The sequence below is a fragment of the Eublepharis macularius genome, chromosome 2 (assembly GCF_028583425.1).
Source record: "Eublepharis macularius isolate TG4126 chromosome 2, MPM_Emac_v1.0, whole genome shotgun sequence".
NCBI lineage: Eukaryota > Metazoa > Chordata > Lepidosauria > Squamata > Eublepharidae > Eublepharis > Eublepharis macularius.
In genome coordinates, this window is record NC_072791.1 from 171107154 (window position 1) to 171127624 (window position 20471).

The 20471-nt window shown below is 40.6% G+C and overlaps 1 protein-coding gene across 1 annotated transcript in view; it reads right to left on the reverse strand.

Moving 5' to 3' along the window:
• Positions 1-20471, reverse strand: part of DPP10 (dipeptidyl peptidase like 10) — a 439415-nt gene that overhangs the window by 110824 nt on the left and 308120 nt on the right. Inside the window, exons 6-7 of the mRNA XM_054971084.1 lie at positions 10373-10425; positions 10212-10293 (exon numbers count right to left, since the gene is read on the reverse strand). Of these exons, the coding sequence (XP_054827059.1) occupies positions 10212-10293; positions 10373-10425 (135 nt within the window). The remainder of the gene's footprint in view (positions 1-10211; positions 10294-10372; positions 10426-20471) is intronic.

The window sequence follows — 20471 nt, forward strand, 5'->3', positions numbered from 1 at the left end:
CAGCCCCTCCCTCCACCACCACAAGAAAGAAAAGAAAAACTTCTACAGTGTCTCACTATTTTAAAAAGTAAAGCTGAACACTCCATTAAGTTCTGGCAGTGATTTATCCTTGTCACACAGACAGTACTTAACGAGCATGGATCACGGGAGCATTTGATCATATTGAATTTTACTGATGACAACAAATGTTAAAGGAACTTTATTCTGTTACGAAACGGTCCATCTAGAATTCTCAACATTAAAACTTTTCTGTTTTACTGTTAATCATCTATTTTGTATGCACAAACAGGCGTTATTACATTAATCATTCATTATTTGTTGATTCATTTTGAAGGTATGACTTAAGTTCCCTTCAGACCCATTTCAAGAAGAATTATAACATAAAACATCAAATATTTTATCCCCCTCCTGCCCATTATTAGGAAATGAAACATTGCTGTTTTAATGAAAGAATAAATGTGCTTTTGGAATATCACAAGCTTATCTTTGGAAATGGAGTAATTAAATCCCTAAAGTTACATCCCAGGAAGAAACTGGGAAAGGAAACTGAATCCCATTCCCAATTTCCACCATTTGGCTAAACGGTTGAAGCTCTGTGACAGGATGTCACTAGTTCACCCTTGGGCAGGCTAACCTCCTGTTAAAGAGATAACAGACATTTGTTGGACTTGTTTTGCTATGATGTTTAATCATGTTATTGCTTGGATTAACTAGAAACCAACTCCCTTTGAATCTCTTCTGCATCTCACACACAATGCAGGCTTTGTGTGCTCCCTTTTAAAACATTTTTTGTAATATTCAGTCTGAAGGAGAGTGCCGGTGATACTGAAAGCTCACTCACTGTTATGTGACATTGGGTCTGTCCGTCCTAATAAAAGGTTTGACATGGATCGCGTTCTTGTTTTTTTGGATTGTTATTCAGGACATGGTGGTGGAGAGTGCCATCAAGTCATAGCTGACTTATGTCAACTCTCAGCGGGATTTTCATGGCAAGAGACTAACAGAGGTGGTTTGCCATTGTCTGCTTCTGCAACCCTGGTCTTCATTGGAGGTCTCCCATCCAATGAATAACCAAGACTGACCCTGCTTAGCTTCCAAGATCTGATGAGATTGGGCTTGCCTGGACTATCCAGGTCAGGGCATTCAGGACTTACATGGTTGTAAACAACTTCCAAACTCCTTTTACCAAGACTTCTTACAGTCATTGGTTAAGAGCAAGCTTGGATGGAAACTTTGAGCATGTACTCCTAAATTTCGACTTACTTGAAAAAGGAACTCCCAAGCTACAGGAAAATCTATAAATATGTTAACCTGGATTGGAGTTCCATGTCAAGACTGGTGACAAGATTGGAGATCAGCTTCTAGAGACTTGCCTGGAAGTTACAGTTGGTACAGAATGCTGCAGCGGGAACCCTGACTGGAGTGCATTTTAGGGATCATATCATCCCAGTCTTGTTCCATCTACACTGGCTTCCAGTTTGCTTCTGAGCCAAAGTCAGGTTGATAATATTGACCTTTAAAGCCCTATACAGTTTGGGGCCAGCATACCTGAACGGCTGTCTACTTCCATACGAACCTACTGTACCACTCTAGTAATCTTTGGAGGTCCAGTTTGGGCAGTAATCTGAGAAATGGTGTTCTTGGTTGTGATGTCAAGACTTTGAAACTCCCTTCTCAAGGACCTGTCACCTTCTATCATTGTCTTCTGTCAGCAGGTGAAGACATTTTTTGTTTTGTTTGGGATTCCCTCACTAACTGTTATTAACCCTTCTTCTTGTGTGTGTGTGTGTGTGTGTGTGTTTTTATAAGTGAGTGTGGTATATTGGTTAGAATGCTGGTCTAGGATTTGGGAGACCCAGGTTTGAATCCCCATTCTGCCATGGAAGCTTCCTGGGGGTCCTTGGGTCAGTCACACATTCACAACCAAGCATACTTCAAAGGGTTGTTGTGTGGATAAAGGGTTGTTGTGTGGAGGGCAGGAAAACTACGTAAAGCCAGTTTAGGTCCTCACTGGGGAGAAGGGCAGGGCATAAATAAATAATAAAAGAGTAATAAATAATATGTTTTATGTTAGTGTTTTCAATATGTTTTTTAAATTTTTAAAAATGTCTCAAATGTTTTAATATTTTATTTTAATGTTCATCAGCTTGGGGGCACTGAATTGAGAGGAAAGGCAGCATATAAATGATTTTAAAGTAAATGAAAAAATAAAATAAACATCTTGGATTCATTCCAACTGTAGGAAACGTACAAGTTCTTTGTACGTTTAGGATTAGCTAGCAATTTATTGTTTCATATTTCTTTTTGGTATTCTGCCTAAAGCTGTCTACTGATTGTTTCCAAGTATCTGTGCTTTCTAATATTTTAAAGTCTTGTTAAAACTTCAATTTGTGAATGTGAAATGACTGCTTAGAGAAATCCTACTCAAATTGTGCCAGCTGCTTAATTGCGCTAACTTGAGGTCAGCCAGTGCTGAAATGGACAGAACCAGCAAACAGATACAGAAGGGGAAAGGGGGAGAGGGCAGACCAAACGCCTCAGCTTCTCTCCCACAAAAGACACCCACCCACCCACATATTTTCTAGCTTGCAAAAGGAGCCAGATTCAAAGAGGGTTCCTTGCTGGTGGCAGCTTGTACGAAGATTGCAAATATGGGAAGGTGTTCCTTATTCCCTGGCAGCTTGGAAAGAAAAGTTTTAATCACCAGACCCTTGGTTTTCAGCAAACTTGGAGCACAAAGCTGAAACAGCAGCTGGAGAATGCAGAGTGCAAAAGAGAGTTTGTGATAGCTATCAGCTCAATTCTTGTATACTTCTAAGTCCACTGAATACAATTGCCCCCAAAGGGTGTGACTCTGCTTGGGATGGCACTGTATTTAATGAATTGACTGGTTCTTCCTGGAGAAGTCAGTTCATAGCCTATCATAACCTATCAGAGTGGGCTGCAGTTCTGTGGCATACAATATTATGCATGGAATGCAAGACTCTTATTGGTGCATTGGATGAGCCATATCAGGGGCAGCCAATAGTTGTGGGTATTTTAAATCTCTGTGAAAGCTGGAATTCCATGTGCTGCTTTCCTGCAAATGGATCCACCCACTCTCTTTATGGAAAATTGTGGGGGAAGCTAGTCACCTTTGAGGCAGTAAGCAGGACTATTTTAGAGAAGGTGGGTGTGAAGCTCTCAAAGTAAGATACCACGGAGGACCACCTTCCCAATAGATGCTTAGTGTCTCACTGGCATTTACCCAGAGGTGCTTATAAAGAAGGAAGGTGCTCTCTACAAGTGTCCCTGCCAAAGTTCATGCAGGAATGTGGCAAGGAAAAACAGCAGTCTGGTGGAGAGAGCCATGCAAGGCATTGAACAGTCATGTGCTCAAGACAGAGTGTGAATGCATCTACCAACTACCAGGAAGGGTTGTGTGAAGATACTGTCAAGTACCTCTTGGAGCCTGAATGACTAATACTAATTATAGCATTGTAAGACATAAGGACTGAAAGCCAACCCCTGGAGGCAATCCTTGGCAGGTCGTTGGACACATTAATGTTTGAATCTTTATGAATGGGAGATCATAGGCTAGAACACACAGGTGGAAGTGTTACACACTACAAATAAAGAACCAGGGAGGTGAAAAAAGTTAACAAGGAATGTCTTTGGAAATCTAATAAGGAACAGGAAAGTTTAGAGTATTTAAGTCCCAATTGGTGGCCAAAACACAAAGCATGGTCCAAGTCCTGCTATATCAGGAAAAGGAACTGATCAAAACTGCAGAAGTTATCGGCAGGAGTGAAAATCCTGAACTGGATAGTGAGAGCAGTGAAACTGACTTGATGGGGCCAAAGAAATAATGGGCAGTATGACCCATAAATGGACCTTAACGCTGCTCTCAGAGGAACCTGCAAAGCAAAAATGGCCAGGGCAAAAAACATAAAAACAAATTACCTTGCCCATAGTTTAGAATGGCATTCCTCAATGACAGGAGGTCCCTGGCAGTGAATGGAAGTGAAGGGCTGTCTACGTGTGTGGTAGGGCCAAATGGTCCATGGCTTTATTCAGAGTATGTACAAGTTGGTGCCAGTTAATTGAAGAAAACATAACTGTAATGCATTGCATAGCAACCTGAACCAATTGCACTAAAACAAAAGACAAAGAAAAGTAGGCAAAAAACCTAATTCAAAAGTTAGACAGTTCTTTGTTAATGTAGATTAGTCATTAAAAAAAACCCCAACCAAAGTTTCAAGTTTTGTGTCTTCATTCCAGGTACTGCTACAAAATATTTGTTCTAGGACACTTACTTGAAAGGAATAACAGCTAAATAAATGGCAGAAATCGACTCTGTTTACAAACTTAGAGGTGGAATCTACTTTATCTGCAAAATTAAGGTTCATGGCATATACCTGGTCCTGCTGTTTCTTTCTTAGACCAGATCCAGAGCCTCAGTTCTGATAATTCATGTGGGGAATCAGTAAATTGTTTCCTTAGAATCCAGTTCAATTTTACTTTAGGGATAAATGAGCTTCTAGCATCATTTTCATAGGAGGAATGTCTATTTCCAGAAAAATATTTCCAGCAGTAAGCACCTTTGTCAGGAAGATGCTGCAATGGTTCATTCCAATGTACCCTGCATGCATGCAGTAGGTATGGAATGACATGTTTCCATGGATGACAATTTAAAACATTTCTTGTTTCTAGTACATTCTTATGTGAAAACACACTTTTTCATACGTATAGGGTATTTGTACTTTTTGATGAAGTAAAAATGCTTTTCGTTATGCTATAGTGTATTATTCCTCCTCAAAGAAGCCTCAGTAGTAATCTACCACAAACTTCCAGCAGTTTGAACACTTCAGTCCTCTTTGCTTTTGCCTGTTTTCTTGTTGGGTACCACAAACATGGTACAGTTCCAAAACACTACTGTGTGTATAATCCTCATATTTGTTACATTTAATTTTGTCATTATGCACTGATGTATTGATAAATTAGTGTAGTTAAATATTTAAAAATTAGCAGCTATATTCCAGATGGATGCAATTATTTCTCTCTTCAGCATTGCTTCCTGTCCCTATTTGTTTAATGTGATGGATCCTAACCAGAGGCATTTCCTCCCATCCATGCCATTTTGATTAATGATGCAAATAACAGCATATCCATAGAATCTACTTGACTGTGTAGACTCTGGAAAGAATTTCTGCATCAAGAAGACTCAACAAGTTGGCACCATGCTTCTATGCAATAAGAAATATACAGAAATTACATTTGGGTGATATTAATGTACATTTATTCTTTAACCATTTTACTCATTTCCTTTATTGCAGTTATTGCACCAGTTATGGGAAATACATTCTTTATTCTAATCTTGATTAATTTCCATAGATTTCAAAAGTAAACACATATGCATCTGTAACTTTTTGTATTTCATCTGTTAGGGATAAAATTCTTAGGGGTTCTAGCCTTCACCCAAGGGATCTTCCAAGTTTTAGGCACTTAGGTTAAAGCAGTCTAGCTTTACAGGGAATCAAAAGTATTAGTTGTGTGAGATTTTCCTCCTTCCATGGGATTCTCAAGCAAGGGATGGGTGCTCTATATTTTAACAAAAAGAAGTGTGAGAAGAAGAAGCCCCTGAGATCAGTTAAACGTGCCTAACCACCACCTTGCATCACTGAGCTTGTCAATTTTAGTAATTCATATCAATCCTGCTGATTGTTGCAGTATTGGAGCCTGAATAAGGAAAAAAAAATGATTCAAGCATTAGAGTGAGGTTCAGGGGCATGGCAGAGTTTTGCTTTCTGGTTTTGTTTAAAAATAGTTCCTCCCCCTACCATTTCCACTTTCTTTAAAACTGGATGGGAGTTTGCCTTTTTTCCATACCAAAGTTAATAGCAGTAAAAGCAGGGGTGTATTGTGGCTAAAGTACAGCTCTAGTGCTTTTGTATGAGACCCTGAGAAATCTTAGATCCTGAATAGGCATATCTCTCTTAGACAGGGATGATACTGATAATTGAACTCTTGAATTTCATCTACTTTGGTATATGTGTTTTTACTGTTTTGAGGATAAAGCCCTAACTTTTAGTTCCCCAATTAAAGACAGTGAAATATCTATTGCAGAGGACAAATAATGTTTGGTTCTTTGTTTTTACCTCTCAGACACCCTCAACATCTTGCTGGTACAAGAAAAAACTTTTGTTGTCCCCTGCAGTGGATGTTTATCATAAGTAAGGGGCAAACATCACCTGAATTCCTCCATTTCTTCCAGCACAAAATTGTGCAGCATTGTTTGTCTGCCAGCAGATACAAGCAAAGCTTTATTTCTACCTAGAAAGTAGAGATGGGCATGAGCCAGGAAAAATCCGAACCCTGCGGTTCATGGTTTGTCACATTTCACGAATCAAGAACCACAAACTTTCACAAATTTGGATGTGGTGGACTTGTGAGGTAGCTAAGCAATACTGGGGAGATATAATTGAAGTAATAAATGAGATTTTACAAATTCAAATAAATAAGAACCCAGAACTGTTGCTACTGAACTTGGGAATGGAAAGTGTTCCAACGCAGTATAGGACATTGCTATTTTATATGACAACAGCAGCAAGACTTTTGTATGCGCAGAAATGGAAAGTGCAAGAAGTACCAACTATAGAAGATTGGATTTATAAATTGCTGTACATGGCAGAGATGGATAAAATGACAAGAAAGTTGAAAGACCTTGATCCAGGACAATACACTGCAGACTGGGGGAAGCTGAAACAGTACTTAGAAAAAAAATGGGATGTGAAAGGAGAACTGTGGCAGTTTGAGAATTACTAAAATGTGATATTGTAAATGAAAGAGAGAAGTGACTTTACCATTAAGGGGGAATTTAACTATTAGAAGCTAAGCTAGCTTTATGTTTAAGAAAATTCTAGATAGAATAATTAAGTATAAGTTAAAGGGATATATATATAAGCCAGTATTACGTGTAAGGAAATTTTATTCAGAATACGCAGTTAATTAATGAGAATTATAACAAATATTGGAATGGATTTTTATAGAATACAGTATAATACAGCATGTAATAGAACTTGAATATGCTTAGAATAAGAGTTATGATATATATTAGAGAAGAATATTAATGAAATTAAGTTGAGTAATAAGAGGGACTAGGGGTTGGAAAGCTGCTGGAAGTCGATAAGGGAGGGGGGAGGAAAGGGTGGGGGTCAGAATTAATTAATTAGGGGATTGAATGTATGTATACATTTTTTAATTTGGGCTCACCAATAAAATTTTTTTAAAAAAAAAAACTTTCGCAAACTTGGCCCGGTTTGAGAACTGGTTCGTTTGGTTCATGAAAACATCTCTTTCAGGGCAGCAGCAGGTCTGCTGAATAGGGGTTTGTGCTTCCAGTGTCCCCCTTTTAAATGCCAGCTGCTTTTGAGCTGATGGGAGGGGGATCTCCTAACAGCTGAAAAAAGCTGCTGTCTTGAAAGCAGCAATAATTTTCTTGTGTGGCAAGAAAAGTGTTGCTGCTTTCAAAGGGCCTGCTGCTTTTTTCAGCTGAGAGAAGGGTCACCCCCCTCCCATCAGATGAGGTCCTTTTTGCCCTGGAACATATTTGTTCTGCTTCCCATGTTTGCAGGAGTTTGCTTATTCCCTGCTGGCTTTAAAAGCCAGGAAAGTGTTAAATGCCTGGTCTTTGCCTTCCTCTTTTGGGGTATGCACTCTGTCTCTTTTTTTTCAAAGGCAGAAAGGGTTGTAACATTGTAACATTGCAACATTGTAATTTTACTGCACATTCCTCCTGGCTTTAAAAACCAGGAAAGGATTAAGTGGCTCCTTTTCCCTCCCTCCCAGCCATGTTTCAGGCTTTGAAAAAGAGAGAAAAAAATGAGCATTTTGCACAGCCCTTTGGAAACAAAGTAGCAGGGAAGCTTGGAGGGGATGAAGCAGCAGCTTCCCTGCCACTTTGTTTCCAAAGGACTGTGCAAAATGCTTGGTTCCCCCCCCCTCTTTTTCAAAGCCTGAAACATGCCTGGAAGGGAGGAAAAAGGAACCATTTAATCCTTACCTGGCTTTTAAAGCCAGGAGGAATGTGCAGTAACATTACAATGTTGCAATTTACAATGGTACAACCCTTTCTTGCTTTTGGGGGAAAAAAGAGAGTGTGTGCACACCCTAAAGGAGGAAGGGAAAGACCAGCCATTTAACCCTTTCCTGGCTTTTCAAGCCAGCAGGGAATAGGCAAATTCCTGAAAACATGGGGAGAAGAACAAATAAGTTCCAGTGTAAAAAGGACCTCAGCTGATGGGAGGGGGATGCCCTTCCTCTCAGCAGAAAAAAAGCAAAAGGCCCTTTGAAAGCAGCAACACTTTTCTTGCAGGCAAGAAAAGTGTTGTTGCTTTCAAACACCTCCTATCAGCTGAAAACCGGCCAGGGGAACACTTCTACTGCAGAAAGCCCATCTCCGGTTGCCTAGGAAATTGATTGATGGTGCCAGGCTGTCTGCAGTGATGAAAAAAAAAGGAACCAGCCTAAAGTTCATTGTGGTTCATCAAAAATCGGCTCTGACAAACCACCAGTTCACAAATCACGAACCGGCCCGGATCGTGACAAACTTTGGTTTGTATTTCAGTCCGTGCCCATCTCTACTAAAAAGTACAAACAAGATTCACATTTATATTGAACAACAAAAAGTGCCTTTCAGTATCACTTGAAATTATACTATGATTAGTGGAAAGTGGAAGTGCAATGGACAGAAATATCAATCAGGATGATACTATCAGTGGGAAATTAGTAAACTGTTATGGTTGGATAATGTTCATGTGATGTACATATCGGCTAAGTCACTCTCCTCTCATTGCCTCATGAAATGGAAATGAGACAAGCATCAGTAAGATGCCAGAGAATATATAGAGAATTCAAACCTCTCTTCATCATTCTGAATATGATTAATGATCTTGAACGGATTAGTTAAAATAACTACATTAATGAACAGAATTTGGAATATATACCTGTTTACTCATACTGCAACTCAATTGTATGAATGAGTTTTTCATGCAGGGTGAAAAACTGTATTTATAAAGAACATTAACAGTGCCATCATAAACCCAAACACTGTCGTCCTACTCTGTTTAGGATGGCACTTTAAGTCATGTACTTAGTTGCTCTAGATACTACTTATGCCATAGTTATGATGTGTGCTTGGAGCTCTGCTTCCTGTAAGAAGTTCCCTGGTTTTTTTTTCAATGAATCAGTTGACTATTCATGCCGAAAGGAATACAGCAAGACCCTCAACTGCATGGGAATCCAGAAATGTGCAGGAGCTCATATGTAAATGTATAGAACTCTGGATGAGGACAAATGTGTATAAGGTTTCATACAAAATGTGTATTATACTGAGCATTCACAGAATGTATTCAAAGTGTTCAAAGTTTTTCATATATAATATCTCAGTTACATGGAGTGTGATCATTAACATGCAAAGCAACATACTAGACCTTTTCCTGTAATTTCCATACAATTCAAGAATTAAGATATTTTCATCTTTATTTCAAATTCCCTTTAATACAGATTTAATGCATGCTTTTGTCTACTCTGTTAATTTTGCCACCTCCTTATCTCACTATTGCCTTTGCATCTGAATTAAAACCAGTTGATATCATTAACACTTCCTTTACTATCTTCAACAGACAGAGACATTGCATTCTTGCTCTTTGCTATACTGAGAAATTGCATTAGTTTATTTACACATTTATATCCTGCCATTTCTTTTGTGACTCAAGGACACTTATTGATTGTTCCATTAAAATAATAAAGGTAAAGTAGACAATTCAGAAAAATACTCTCAACAAACTCTATGCCTACCACTCAAGTCTTACTAATTGCCACTGCAAACAGCACAGCCATGCAGTACTTTCTCAAAACCTCCTAAGAGGCCATATGCCTTGAGGACATATTCTCTCAGGAAGCTCATTCCATAAACTGGGGGCAGATATCATTGAACAGAAACCAGCTCTATTAGATGCAGGAAAAGGAGGGGAGAGGAGGGATGTGTAGAAAGTGGCATTCATCAGTGAGAACTGCACCCTTAATTATTTAAATCATAAAGAAATGTATAATGGGATTAATATTTATAACTACCCGAAAGAACAAATGTTAAGCAGTTTACAATGCTAATTTTCATTTGATCAGTGTAACTGGCTGGCAGATAAATAAAAAAGGGAACGTGTTTTTCTTACCAGTTGCTGCCCTTGTACACCCCATGCTGCATACTGTAAAACTGAGTTCTCTACTTCTGGAGGATTTAACTCCCAAACTTCCCTTGAAAAAAGCAAAAATTTTACTTGAACATATGCACAGCTCTATTTACCATATGACAAGATATATAACATTGTCTTACCTTGTATGTATGTTGTATATCACATATGATGCTGTATAAGAATAATGAAAAACCTGTAAAATAAGGAAAAAAATAGTGTGATTATGGGCATGGGAAGAAAGCCCAGAATACAACCACAATTAGAAGACAATCTTTTTTATTACTTAGGATATCACTAAAACAAAAGGGGCATATATGACTGGGAAATTGGATATCCCCAGGAGCAGGTATTGGGGGGGGGGATCACTACAGCAGAAGGAAAGCAATGAATGAAAATCAACTCCCCCCCCCTCAAGAAATCCCCTGTTGAATTCAAACCAGGGTGTTCTACATATGCTGAAGAGTGCTATTTTTGACAATGTGTACATTTGTTCTTATTTATACAGCTGTGTCTATAACATTAACCAAAGACCTTGCATGTGTGAATGAGCCATTAAATATTACAGATGGAACTTTCATACCCACTCAAGGGTTTTCCAATGCATTCAGTTCTAAGTTATCAAGACATTAGCAGCCAAGTAAAGTATATTCACGTGACTGGGCCTCTACAGAACAAAAATTTGGAGCCTAAAGTTTTATATAGCTGTTGCTTCTTTGTACAGTTCATGACGTTCTGCCATTACAGGGGGTATGAAAATGCACACATACAAACGTGCACACAGTATTACAGTTGTAGGTTTCCTAAAATTATGGTTTTGCCTTGCTTAAAGCACAGTTAGTCACTGTTATAAATAATCACTTAAAACTGCAGTAAAAATAAATTGCTACTCTTGAAAATCAGGCCTTTGCATGCTTGACTCAGAACTATTATTTTATCCAAACTTATTTATATCTTTGCAACACATGTAGAAAAATTATTGTTCATGCTGATCATTCACTATGTTATTGGTTCTTAAATGTTAATTTAAAGGTCAACTCAGGCAACTATAACCACAATTTTTAAGGCATCATTAAAAATTTTTTACATAAAAAACTAAAAAAAAAACGATTCCTTTATGAGTGCTGCATAAACCTACAGGGGCACTGTAAATATATTACTTTTAGGAATGTTTCAGAAGGTATCTATTTTCCATAATTTTGTTATGTAAGCGATAATTAAATACAGTATCATGCACTTAATACATGCAGAATTCACATATGTAAGGCACTGATTACTCATGACTATTAAGGAGAGGCTGAAATCTGTGGGATAAAATCTTGGATAAAAATATAGGAATCAGAACAGATGTATGAACAATTTCAGGAAATTATACTGCTATCATAAGCCATGTTTTTTCTGAAGAAATGAGCTGGGACTCACAAAAGCTCATACGCTACCACGGATTTTGTTAGTTTTATAAATGCAACTGGACTCTTGATTTTTTTCTAAGGTAAAATAAGTCTTAGACATATATTCTGTTCAGGATCCAACTGAGGAGACAGAATGCAAAATGACTATAACAGGGGGAGAACAAGAAAACTTTCTACACCATACATGCAGACACCATCAAACAGATGACTAGCAATTTGTTATCAGATCGCACAACACTAATTTCTCATGGTGGTTACTGTTTGGGGGAGCGGTTTACAAGCACAGAAGAAATAAAGAAGCAGGTTGTGAATTAGTAGAATATTATGGCCATATTAGGGTTCTGGTTCCCCCAGTGGGGGCAGGGGATCCCGGGATCCCAGACTCCACCCCAACATTACCACTCACCTGGCCGGAGGGGGGGGACAGGCCTCCTGGGGCATGCTCCTGGCACAGCACAATGATGATGTCACTCTCAGAAGTGATGTCATCACACAAGCCCTGGAGTGCTCCCGCACTTCATGCTGGGCCAATCTGGGCCCCAAATAGACCAATTATTTAAGAATTGGCCCGGTGTGAAGCAGGGAGTGCTCCCAGGGCCTGTGCAATGATGTCACTTCTGAAAATGACATCATTGCACTGTGTTGGGAACATGCATGTGTGAGCAGTCAGCCCAGCCTCTGCCATTTTAATAGCAGTTTTTATATGACTGCTCATGATATTAAAAGTGTACAAGCCTCTGGAGTTTAAAATGGCTGCAGCGCAGCTCCCAGAGAGCCCTTGCCAGATCCTGCCCTAGAGAACCAGTCATGTAAGGAATGCCGCATTAGAATGCAGAGGTATTGTGATGCGACTGGCCTCACTATCCACCCAAGCTCCAGAAGGCCCAGAGCAATAAAGGTCTCGCTGAGTCATCCCCACTTAGCATGTTCCTGTCCCTCCCCTGTCTGTGATTGAGGAGTTAATCAAATAGCATCCATAATTATATACAGCTGTTCCTGGGATATTGTACTCCCCACCGAAATCTATCAACCTAGTTCCGGTGTATTCTTCTAGCTAACCGGCCAGGTTTGCCTTCCCATTCACATGCCCTGGCCAAAAGCATGTAATGGAATGAGACCTGTTGTCCTGCCCAGGAACTAGCTGTTGGTGCCTTTCTCCTAACTGCTAGGAGGACTCTCCTCCACCTCAGGGCACGTTTTACCTATAAAGGTAGAGCTCTGACCCCATTCAAATCGTGCAAGCTTCCTGGCTTCTCCCTTAGGGTAACTTCCCTGAGTCTCTCTCTGTTCACGCTTGCTTGCTTTCCTGGATCCACAAGCGCTGTTCCACATCTCTCTCTTTGGGCCAATGATGCAGGACATTTGAAGCTTCTCTCCCCTTCTCCAGGATAGGTAGATATAATTACTCCCTCTTGCTCTATTCCCACACCTCTAGCTATATTTCCTAGGACTCTCTCTCTCTGTGTGTGCGTGATTCCCCCCCCCCCAGTAATTGGTGTGTATGTGCATAAAAAGTTCTGTTCTTTAATAAAAGTTATTGATTGATTTGAAACACCAGACTAACTTGACTTATTGGGATTGGGACCCCGTAAATACAGGTGATTCAATTCCAGTTACCGCCTCTCGTATAGCCGTCTTCCTTGCGAGCTAATTCCCCCCCCATAAATCATATTTATGTAAGGAGACCATTTCAGGTAACACATGAGCAAGGACAATAGGAAGGTGAGTGCCAGATCCCCCTCACACCAGGAGGGTAAGGGAACCTTGCAACCCAGGGCCATATATAGCCCAGCCAATACTAGAAAACATTAAATGTGACCTCAGTGTAAACAGGAATGTGAGTTTGATTGAGTCATGAAAGGGATCTTTTCCACCATTCCTCTTTTTCTGCAACCTGTATGTTAATGGTCAGATTTGCTCTCTCAATATTAAGAGGGCTTATGAATGTGGCTATGCCATAAGCCCCTTCTCTGCATGTGTTTTAAACACAAAATACTGCCCAAGCAGGCAGAAATATGGAAGCCAGATTCTGGCTGGGAGACAGAACATGCTAGCATGTGAGGTGAGGCCAGCTTTCAGCCCATGCCCCAGAGATGTGCAAAGATCCTAAGACAATAGGATCTTCCCAGAGTTCCTGAATTAATAACCACAAACACACCATACCGACCTTTCCTTTATCCACTCTCCTATTCTCAGGTGACTCAGAGCTATTAAGCCATTGTTTTGGGGCAGAAGATGCAATCTTGCCTCAGGGTATGTTCCACAGTACAGTTGGACTAACCCTCCACCATAGTTGTGTGCACACTCTTGGATCTAGCACCTCCATACAAGCTTTTCCACATTGATGTACAACTCTGTCTCCTGGACCCCCTCTTCTGGATGGTAACTATCACCCAATCCCTCAAACTCTATGAATTTTCATCACTGCTTTCTAGATAGCTTGGAGTACGTGTTGTGTGTGTGTTTTTGTGTGCTGTTGATTTTTAATATTTTCAATTAAAAACCCTTTTGATGGAAACATCTGTCTGTTCATTGAAAGAGTTCTCTAGCCGGGACAATCCTCATACACATAGGTGGAGATCCCAAAGTTACCCACCTCACACTGCCTCTCCTTGCACGCTAATTCCCCCACCTCACAAGGAGACCTCATCATTGGGTAACACCTATGCCTCCCAAACAGTTTCTCTATTCATCACATTTTATCCCAGGTTTTTGGCAAGGAGATCAGGAAGGGAACATGAATCTTTCCTCTTCATTTTATCCTTCTTTCAACTATGTTGAGGCAAGTTAAATGGAAAGATAAAGATTGACTCATGGTCACCTACAGAGCTCTATGGCAGAGATCTATTTATTTTATTTATGCTCTGCCTCTTCTACCCAATGGGGATCCAAAGCAGATTGCATCATTCTCCAGTTTTCCATTTCATTCTCGAAGAATCCTGTGAGACAAGTTAGCTTGAGAGAATGTGGTTAGCTAGGTAAGTTAGCTTGAGAGCATCACCCAGCGAGTTTCCATGGTACAGCAGGGATTTGAACTTAGGTCTCCCAGACTTAGTCTGACATTCTGACCACAAGTCCCCTACCCTGCCAAATAATCAAACCATTGCATGAGGAAGTCTATTGGGACCCTCTGGAATGGTACATGAACTGCAATGGGAAATGAGATTTGGGAGAAACTTCCCCTGCTTTTTTATGAACTCTAGTCCCATTTACAAAAACAATATCTGAGTTGAAAAGAAATTCCATGAAAAATTTGATCACATAGCCTTTCCAGATTAATTTGGAAAGAACCAGATTATTCATAAAGACATATTTTTACATTTTCATTTAACAGTTCTTTTAAAAAGCACATTATAGTTTTTACAACTAATGTAGAAAAAATGTCAAATATGTTTCAGAATTAAATTGTCAAACACGAAGCCATTTTGAATGGTTTACCACAAATTATCATTATACACATAAGAAAATCTACTTTATGTTCAGTTTAATCCGTTTTTTTTCTCTACATTTAGCACACACTTTAAATATTTATGAGGCTGAAACATCTGCTGAAATATAAACTAAAAAAAATACAGATTTTACAGAAATTTATCTCCGCATTTTATTTAAATCTTTGAAGGTATAAGTTACATATTGGGTCTCATAAGTTATTAATAATTAGCTGGTCCATCTGCTTATTTTTTAGTTACATCCTATGTTGAGAAGTGGAATGTATGGTACTCCCTGACCATAAAAAAGAAGTGTTACAGAACTTCTCTGATGAAATGCTAATGCTTATATAAACAGTAGATCAGGACTAAGTGTGAAACTGGTGATATCCTGTTTTAGAACCAGCTTGTAAAGATGTCAGTCAGAAAATGTGGTTAAATTCTGGTGGCTGAGCATAGATCAACCCAAGAAAGGTATGGGACTGAGAACCTAAGATAAACTGAAGAGTTTAGAGAGCCAGAATCACATCACCAATAAAGCTGCATTGGCATATTTGAACACAAGACTTAAACTGAAGACTTCAAAAAGCTTGGTTGTTACAGTCTTCCCAATGCCTTGAGTGGAACCCTGAAAAAGCAAGCCCAGTTCATACTTGAAGATTGGGGGAAGCCCTAGTCCAATAGTCACCCCACAGTCCCAAAAAGATAAAAGAAGATTTAAAAAGTCCAAGCTAGAGGTGTGCGATTTGGGTCCAGTATTTGGTGAAAAATACTGAATTTTACCTGATTCAATAAATTTTTATTTATTTGATAAAAATTGGTAAACTTAGAAAACTACAGCTGGGCTGTTTCTTACTGTAAAGAAACCCTGTTTTTGCCATTACATGAGAAAGTCCCAGATGAGAGGAGGGAGAGGGGAGGGGGGAGTGAGGCAGAGCAGAAGGGAGGGAGAAGGGGCAGGGAGGGGGAGTGAGTGGCCAATCCTTGCAGGAGTTCTCCTTTTCTGTCCAATGGGACTCTTTGGAATGAGATCAAGATGGGTAGCCATGTTAGTCTGTCTGTAGCAGTAGAAAAGAGCAAGAGTCCAGTAGAACTGATAAGACTAACAAAATTTGTGGTAGAGTATGAGATTTCATGAGCCACAGCTCACTTTTATCTGAAGAAGTGAGTTGTGGCTTATGAAAGCTCATTCCCCAGCACAAATTTTGTTAATCTTCTCTGTGCTACTGGACTCTTGTACTTTTCTCTGGAATGAGAGCACCTTTTTCAAATTGTCTGCATGAAGTTAAATTAAGCAGGCTTGCCTCAGAGCAGCCACCACTTTGCTTTGGCCTTGAGATTGAGAGACACTGCCTGCTTGCTGCTGCTGGCTCTCTCTATGTGGTCTGGGACTCTGACTGGCCTGCTTTGGACTGCGACTGGATACTTGAGTGAGTGGATTCCTGCTGCCACCACCGCCTGCTGAGACAGATTGCACCTGGAGGACTTCTGCTATTGCCTGGTTTGAGAGTTGTAGACTCACTGGGATTTTTCTCTCTTTGGGGGGAGGGGGTTTGGCTTGGTATCTGGGAGGGATAGGGTTGGGGGGTTAGTTTGCTTTTTAAAAATTGTTTTTTTCTTGTGTGGGGGGGGGCTTTGGTTGGCTTTTGTTAGGAGGGCTTTAATTTTTGGCTTTTGAAGTTGGTTGTTATATTTACTGTTCATTTTACTGCTTGTTCTTCTGGGGGTTTGTGTTGTTTTATGCTATTGTTTTATCCTGATGGGGGTAATTCGTTGTTTGGAGTTTTATTGTTCCTCCAGCTAATTTTATTTAGTTTACACTTGTTCTGGGCAGGGAGGGGGCACAGTTTTCCACTGTTGTGGCTGCTTTCTTTACATAAGTTTGGTTGGGGGTTTTTTGGTTGTTCTTCTGTTGGGAGTTGTTTGTTGGGGTGCTTGGTTCAGTTTGTTAACTTAAATTACCTAGTGGTGTTTGCGTGTACTTTTTGGGTATTCTGAGAGGGCTGTGAAGTGAAACTTTAGAGGTCTTTAAAGGACAGTGAGGAGCAAGTTTTCCCCATAGGGAATTATGGAGATTGGAGGTGGCAGGGGGCACCTTCTTTGGGAGGATCATAAAATGGCCCCCCAAGGTCCAATTTTGTGGGGTTGTTAGAGGACAATTAGGAGTAGGTTCCTTGAAAATTTGGTGAAATTCAGTAAAAAAAAATAACCCCCCCAGGCCACTAGATATACTCAAACTGAGTTTTTCATAGGAAACAATGGCCAGATTTTACCCAATTTGCTTTGTATTACTGAACCAAACTGGAGACTGAATTTGGTATTTGGAGAATACTGAAATTTTGTTTCCAGTGCGGTATTATTGAACTTGATTTACTGTATTTTTTCTCCCCTGTGTACATCCATAGTCCAGGCATTGTACCATGCATGCACTTTATCTTCTGGTTCAGGATACTGCCTGGACTCTTTGTCTTCTCTGTTTTTGGGATCCTGTAGTGACTGTAGAGGTCCAGGAAGTGGCCAAGTCCCATCAGAAGAGCCCTATCTCTCCACTTCCATTAGATGTACCTGGATAAAAGGATTTGGGCTTTGGGTTCTGCTTCCCCATGATCTTCTGGTATGAATGACAAAGGAAACAAGAAGATCCCTCTTCCTCAGAGGAGATTCTATCCCACTTTAGTAGTGGGTTCAAGTGTGTTCTGAAAGATACAGAGAGACAAAAGGAGTGGATATACCAGGGAAGGCAGGATACTAGTAGCTGATGAAGAAATGAGAATTATATTATGTACCTACATGGGAGAGAGATACATTTAGCATGACATTTCATTCAGTCACTGAAAAATAATCAAATGGACAGTATTTTGTCCTTATCCTAGAGCAGTGGTCAACATCATATGGTCACCCCACCTTTCATTCTGACAGTCTTTTGCAGTGCTTGTAGCATTGAACTCCCTTCCCACCAAAAAGATCATAAGTACATCTTTCTGTCATGCAAAACTGATGTAAAATATGCTTTATGCTGTATATCCTATATGGGCTTATCAGAGTAAGTCTGGGCTTGTCCTACTCTGTAGATAATATTCCAGGTTCACATGCACTCTTGCTCCATAGAACTCGGTACACATAAACAAACATAGAAGTACACATATTTTCTAGAAGTGGTGTCACAATCACTCATATTTACATAATTTGTTGATTTTTTTCAATGACAAAAAATGTCAGTAATGCCAGCTTTGCCAGTGAAAAAGAATAATTTGTACTATTCAGTTACTGAGTGGCTAGTAGAGATGGGCACAAACAGGAAAAGAAATGAACATGATGTTCGTTGCCATCCACGAACAGGGAATCACGAACAACCACGAACATGACCCTGTTCACAAACATGTTCATGGTTGGCTGTTCGTGAGAGGGAGGTGGGAGACTTGGAAGGGAAGTAAGTTCCCTGCGCCGTTTGCAAACGGTGTGGGGAACCTTCTTCCCTTCAAAGTCTCCCTCCTTCCAGCTGGCTGGAGGAAGGGAGGGGAGACTCTGAAGGGAAGAAGGTTCCCCATGCTATTTGCAAACAACATGGGGAACCTCCTTCCCTTCAAAGTCTCCCTTCTTCCAGCCAGCTAGAGGGAGGGAGGGAGGGGAGACTCTGAAGGGAAGAAAGTTCCCCATGCCATTTGCAAACACCATGGGGAACCTCCCTCTCTTCAAAGTCTCCCTCCTTCCAGCTGGCTGGAGGGAGGGGGCGAGACTTTGTCAGGTGGCTGAGTTGGGGGTGAAGTGCCCTCTCCCTGCTGCTGTGCAGCAGCAGCGAAAAGGGCATTTCACCCTGGCAGGCTGCACTCAGCCACTTGTCAGAGGTTTCCCTGACAAGCAGCTGAGTGGGGGATTTAAATGTCCCTCTTCCTGTGCTGTGCAGCAGCAGGGAAGAGGGAAATTTAAACCGTGGCAGGCTGCACTCAGCCACTTGTCAGGGAAACCCCTGACAAATGGCTGAGTTGGGGGTAAAGTGTCCCTCTCCCTGCTGCTGTGCAGCAGCAGGAAGAAGTGCATTTCACCCCAGCAGGCTGCACTCAGCCACTTGTCAGGAGTTTCCCTGACAAGCAGCTGAGTGGTGGATTTAAATGTCCCTCTTCCTGCGCTGAGAAGCAGCAGGGACAGAAAAATTTAAACCTCGGCAGGCTGCAATCAGCCCATGTCAGGGGATTTTCCCTGACAAGCAGCTGAGTTGGGGGTGAAGTGCCCCTGGGCTTAGATTGGGGTTTCCAGGGCAACAGGAGTTCAGACAGAGTTCAGAAAGTCCGTGCCTACTGATGCCAAGGGAATTGATTGAAAGGCGCCAGACTGTCTGGCTTGATGAACGGCTGATGAACACCATGAACAGGGCTTGGAAGGAACACGTGTTCTTCGGGAACGGGGCCTCATGAACAGCTCGCTCTCAAACAGCTGATCGGGCTGTTCGTGGCTTTTTTTTGTTCGTATTGCTGTGCGTGCTCCCCTCTAGTGGCTAGTTTAGCTCATGTCAAGCAATTCATAAGTCCAGTGCCTAAGGTGTAAGTAGGGTTCCAGGTATCCCTGGCAACCAGCAGGAAGGAGCCCCAGTACTTACTAGGATTTCTTTCTTTGCGTGCGCATGCTCCCAACTGACACATGATGATGTCACTTCCAGAAGAATCAGTCTATTTTGGGCCAAAATAAGCCCTCCATGAAGCACAGGAGCACTCTTGCAGCCAGTGTGATATCATTTTTGAAAGTGATATCATCATGCCGGCAGACAGCATGAGTGCTGCTCATTTGTTTGGGTTACCTACCAGACCAACAGTTAACTTGGAATACTACAGTGCAAAAAGAGAAAATAAGAGTTGAGTAGAACTAGGAGAAGTTCTTCTGCCACCATCACCTTTCGTAGGCCAATTTGCCAACTCATAGGACATAATCGCATGCCGCAAAAACCTTGGCCTCACACATTTAAGACGTTATATAGCCCAGTTCTATATAACTCCAAATTTTATTTTTTTAAAAAATCTTAATGATCCATGTAGGATTGCCAACTCTGAACTAGGAAATTCCTGGAGACCTGAGGTGGAGGCAGGGGAAGGTAGAGTATGGGGATGGAAAGGATATCAGTGGGATATAATCCCATAAAGACCTCCCTCCAACAGCCATTTTATTTCTGTAGTCTGAAAATTAGTTCCAATTCCAGGAGATTTCCAGCCCTCACCTGGAGGTTGGCAACCCTAGATCGATGGAACTCTTCAGAAGCTGACAAAATTTAAGTGAATTTTTACTAAAACTAATAAAAGTTGACTGAAAATTTTGCCTCTGCACTTAAATAATTAAAACAGCTATACAAAATGAAGAATATAAATACATATTCATAAAACTAGCATTATTGCCTCAAAACAATTTCAACTCCA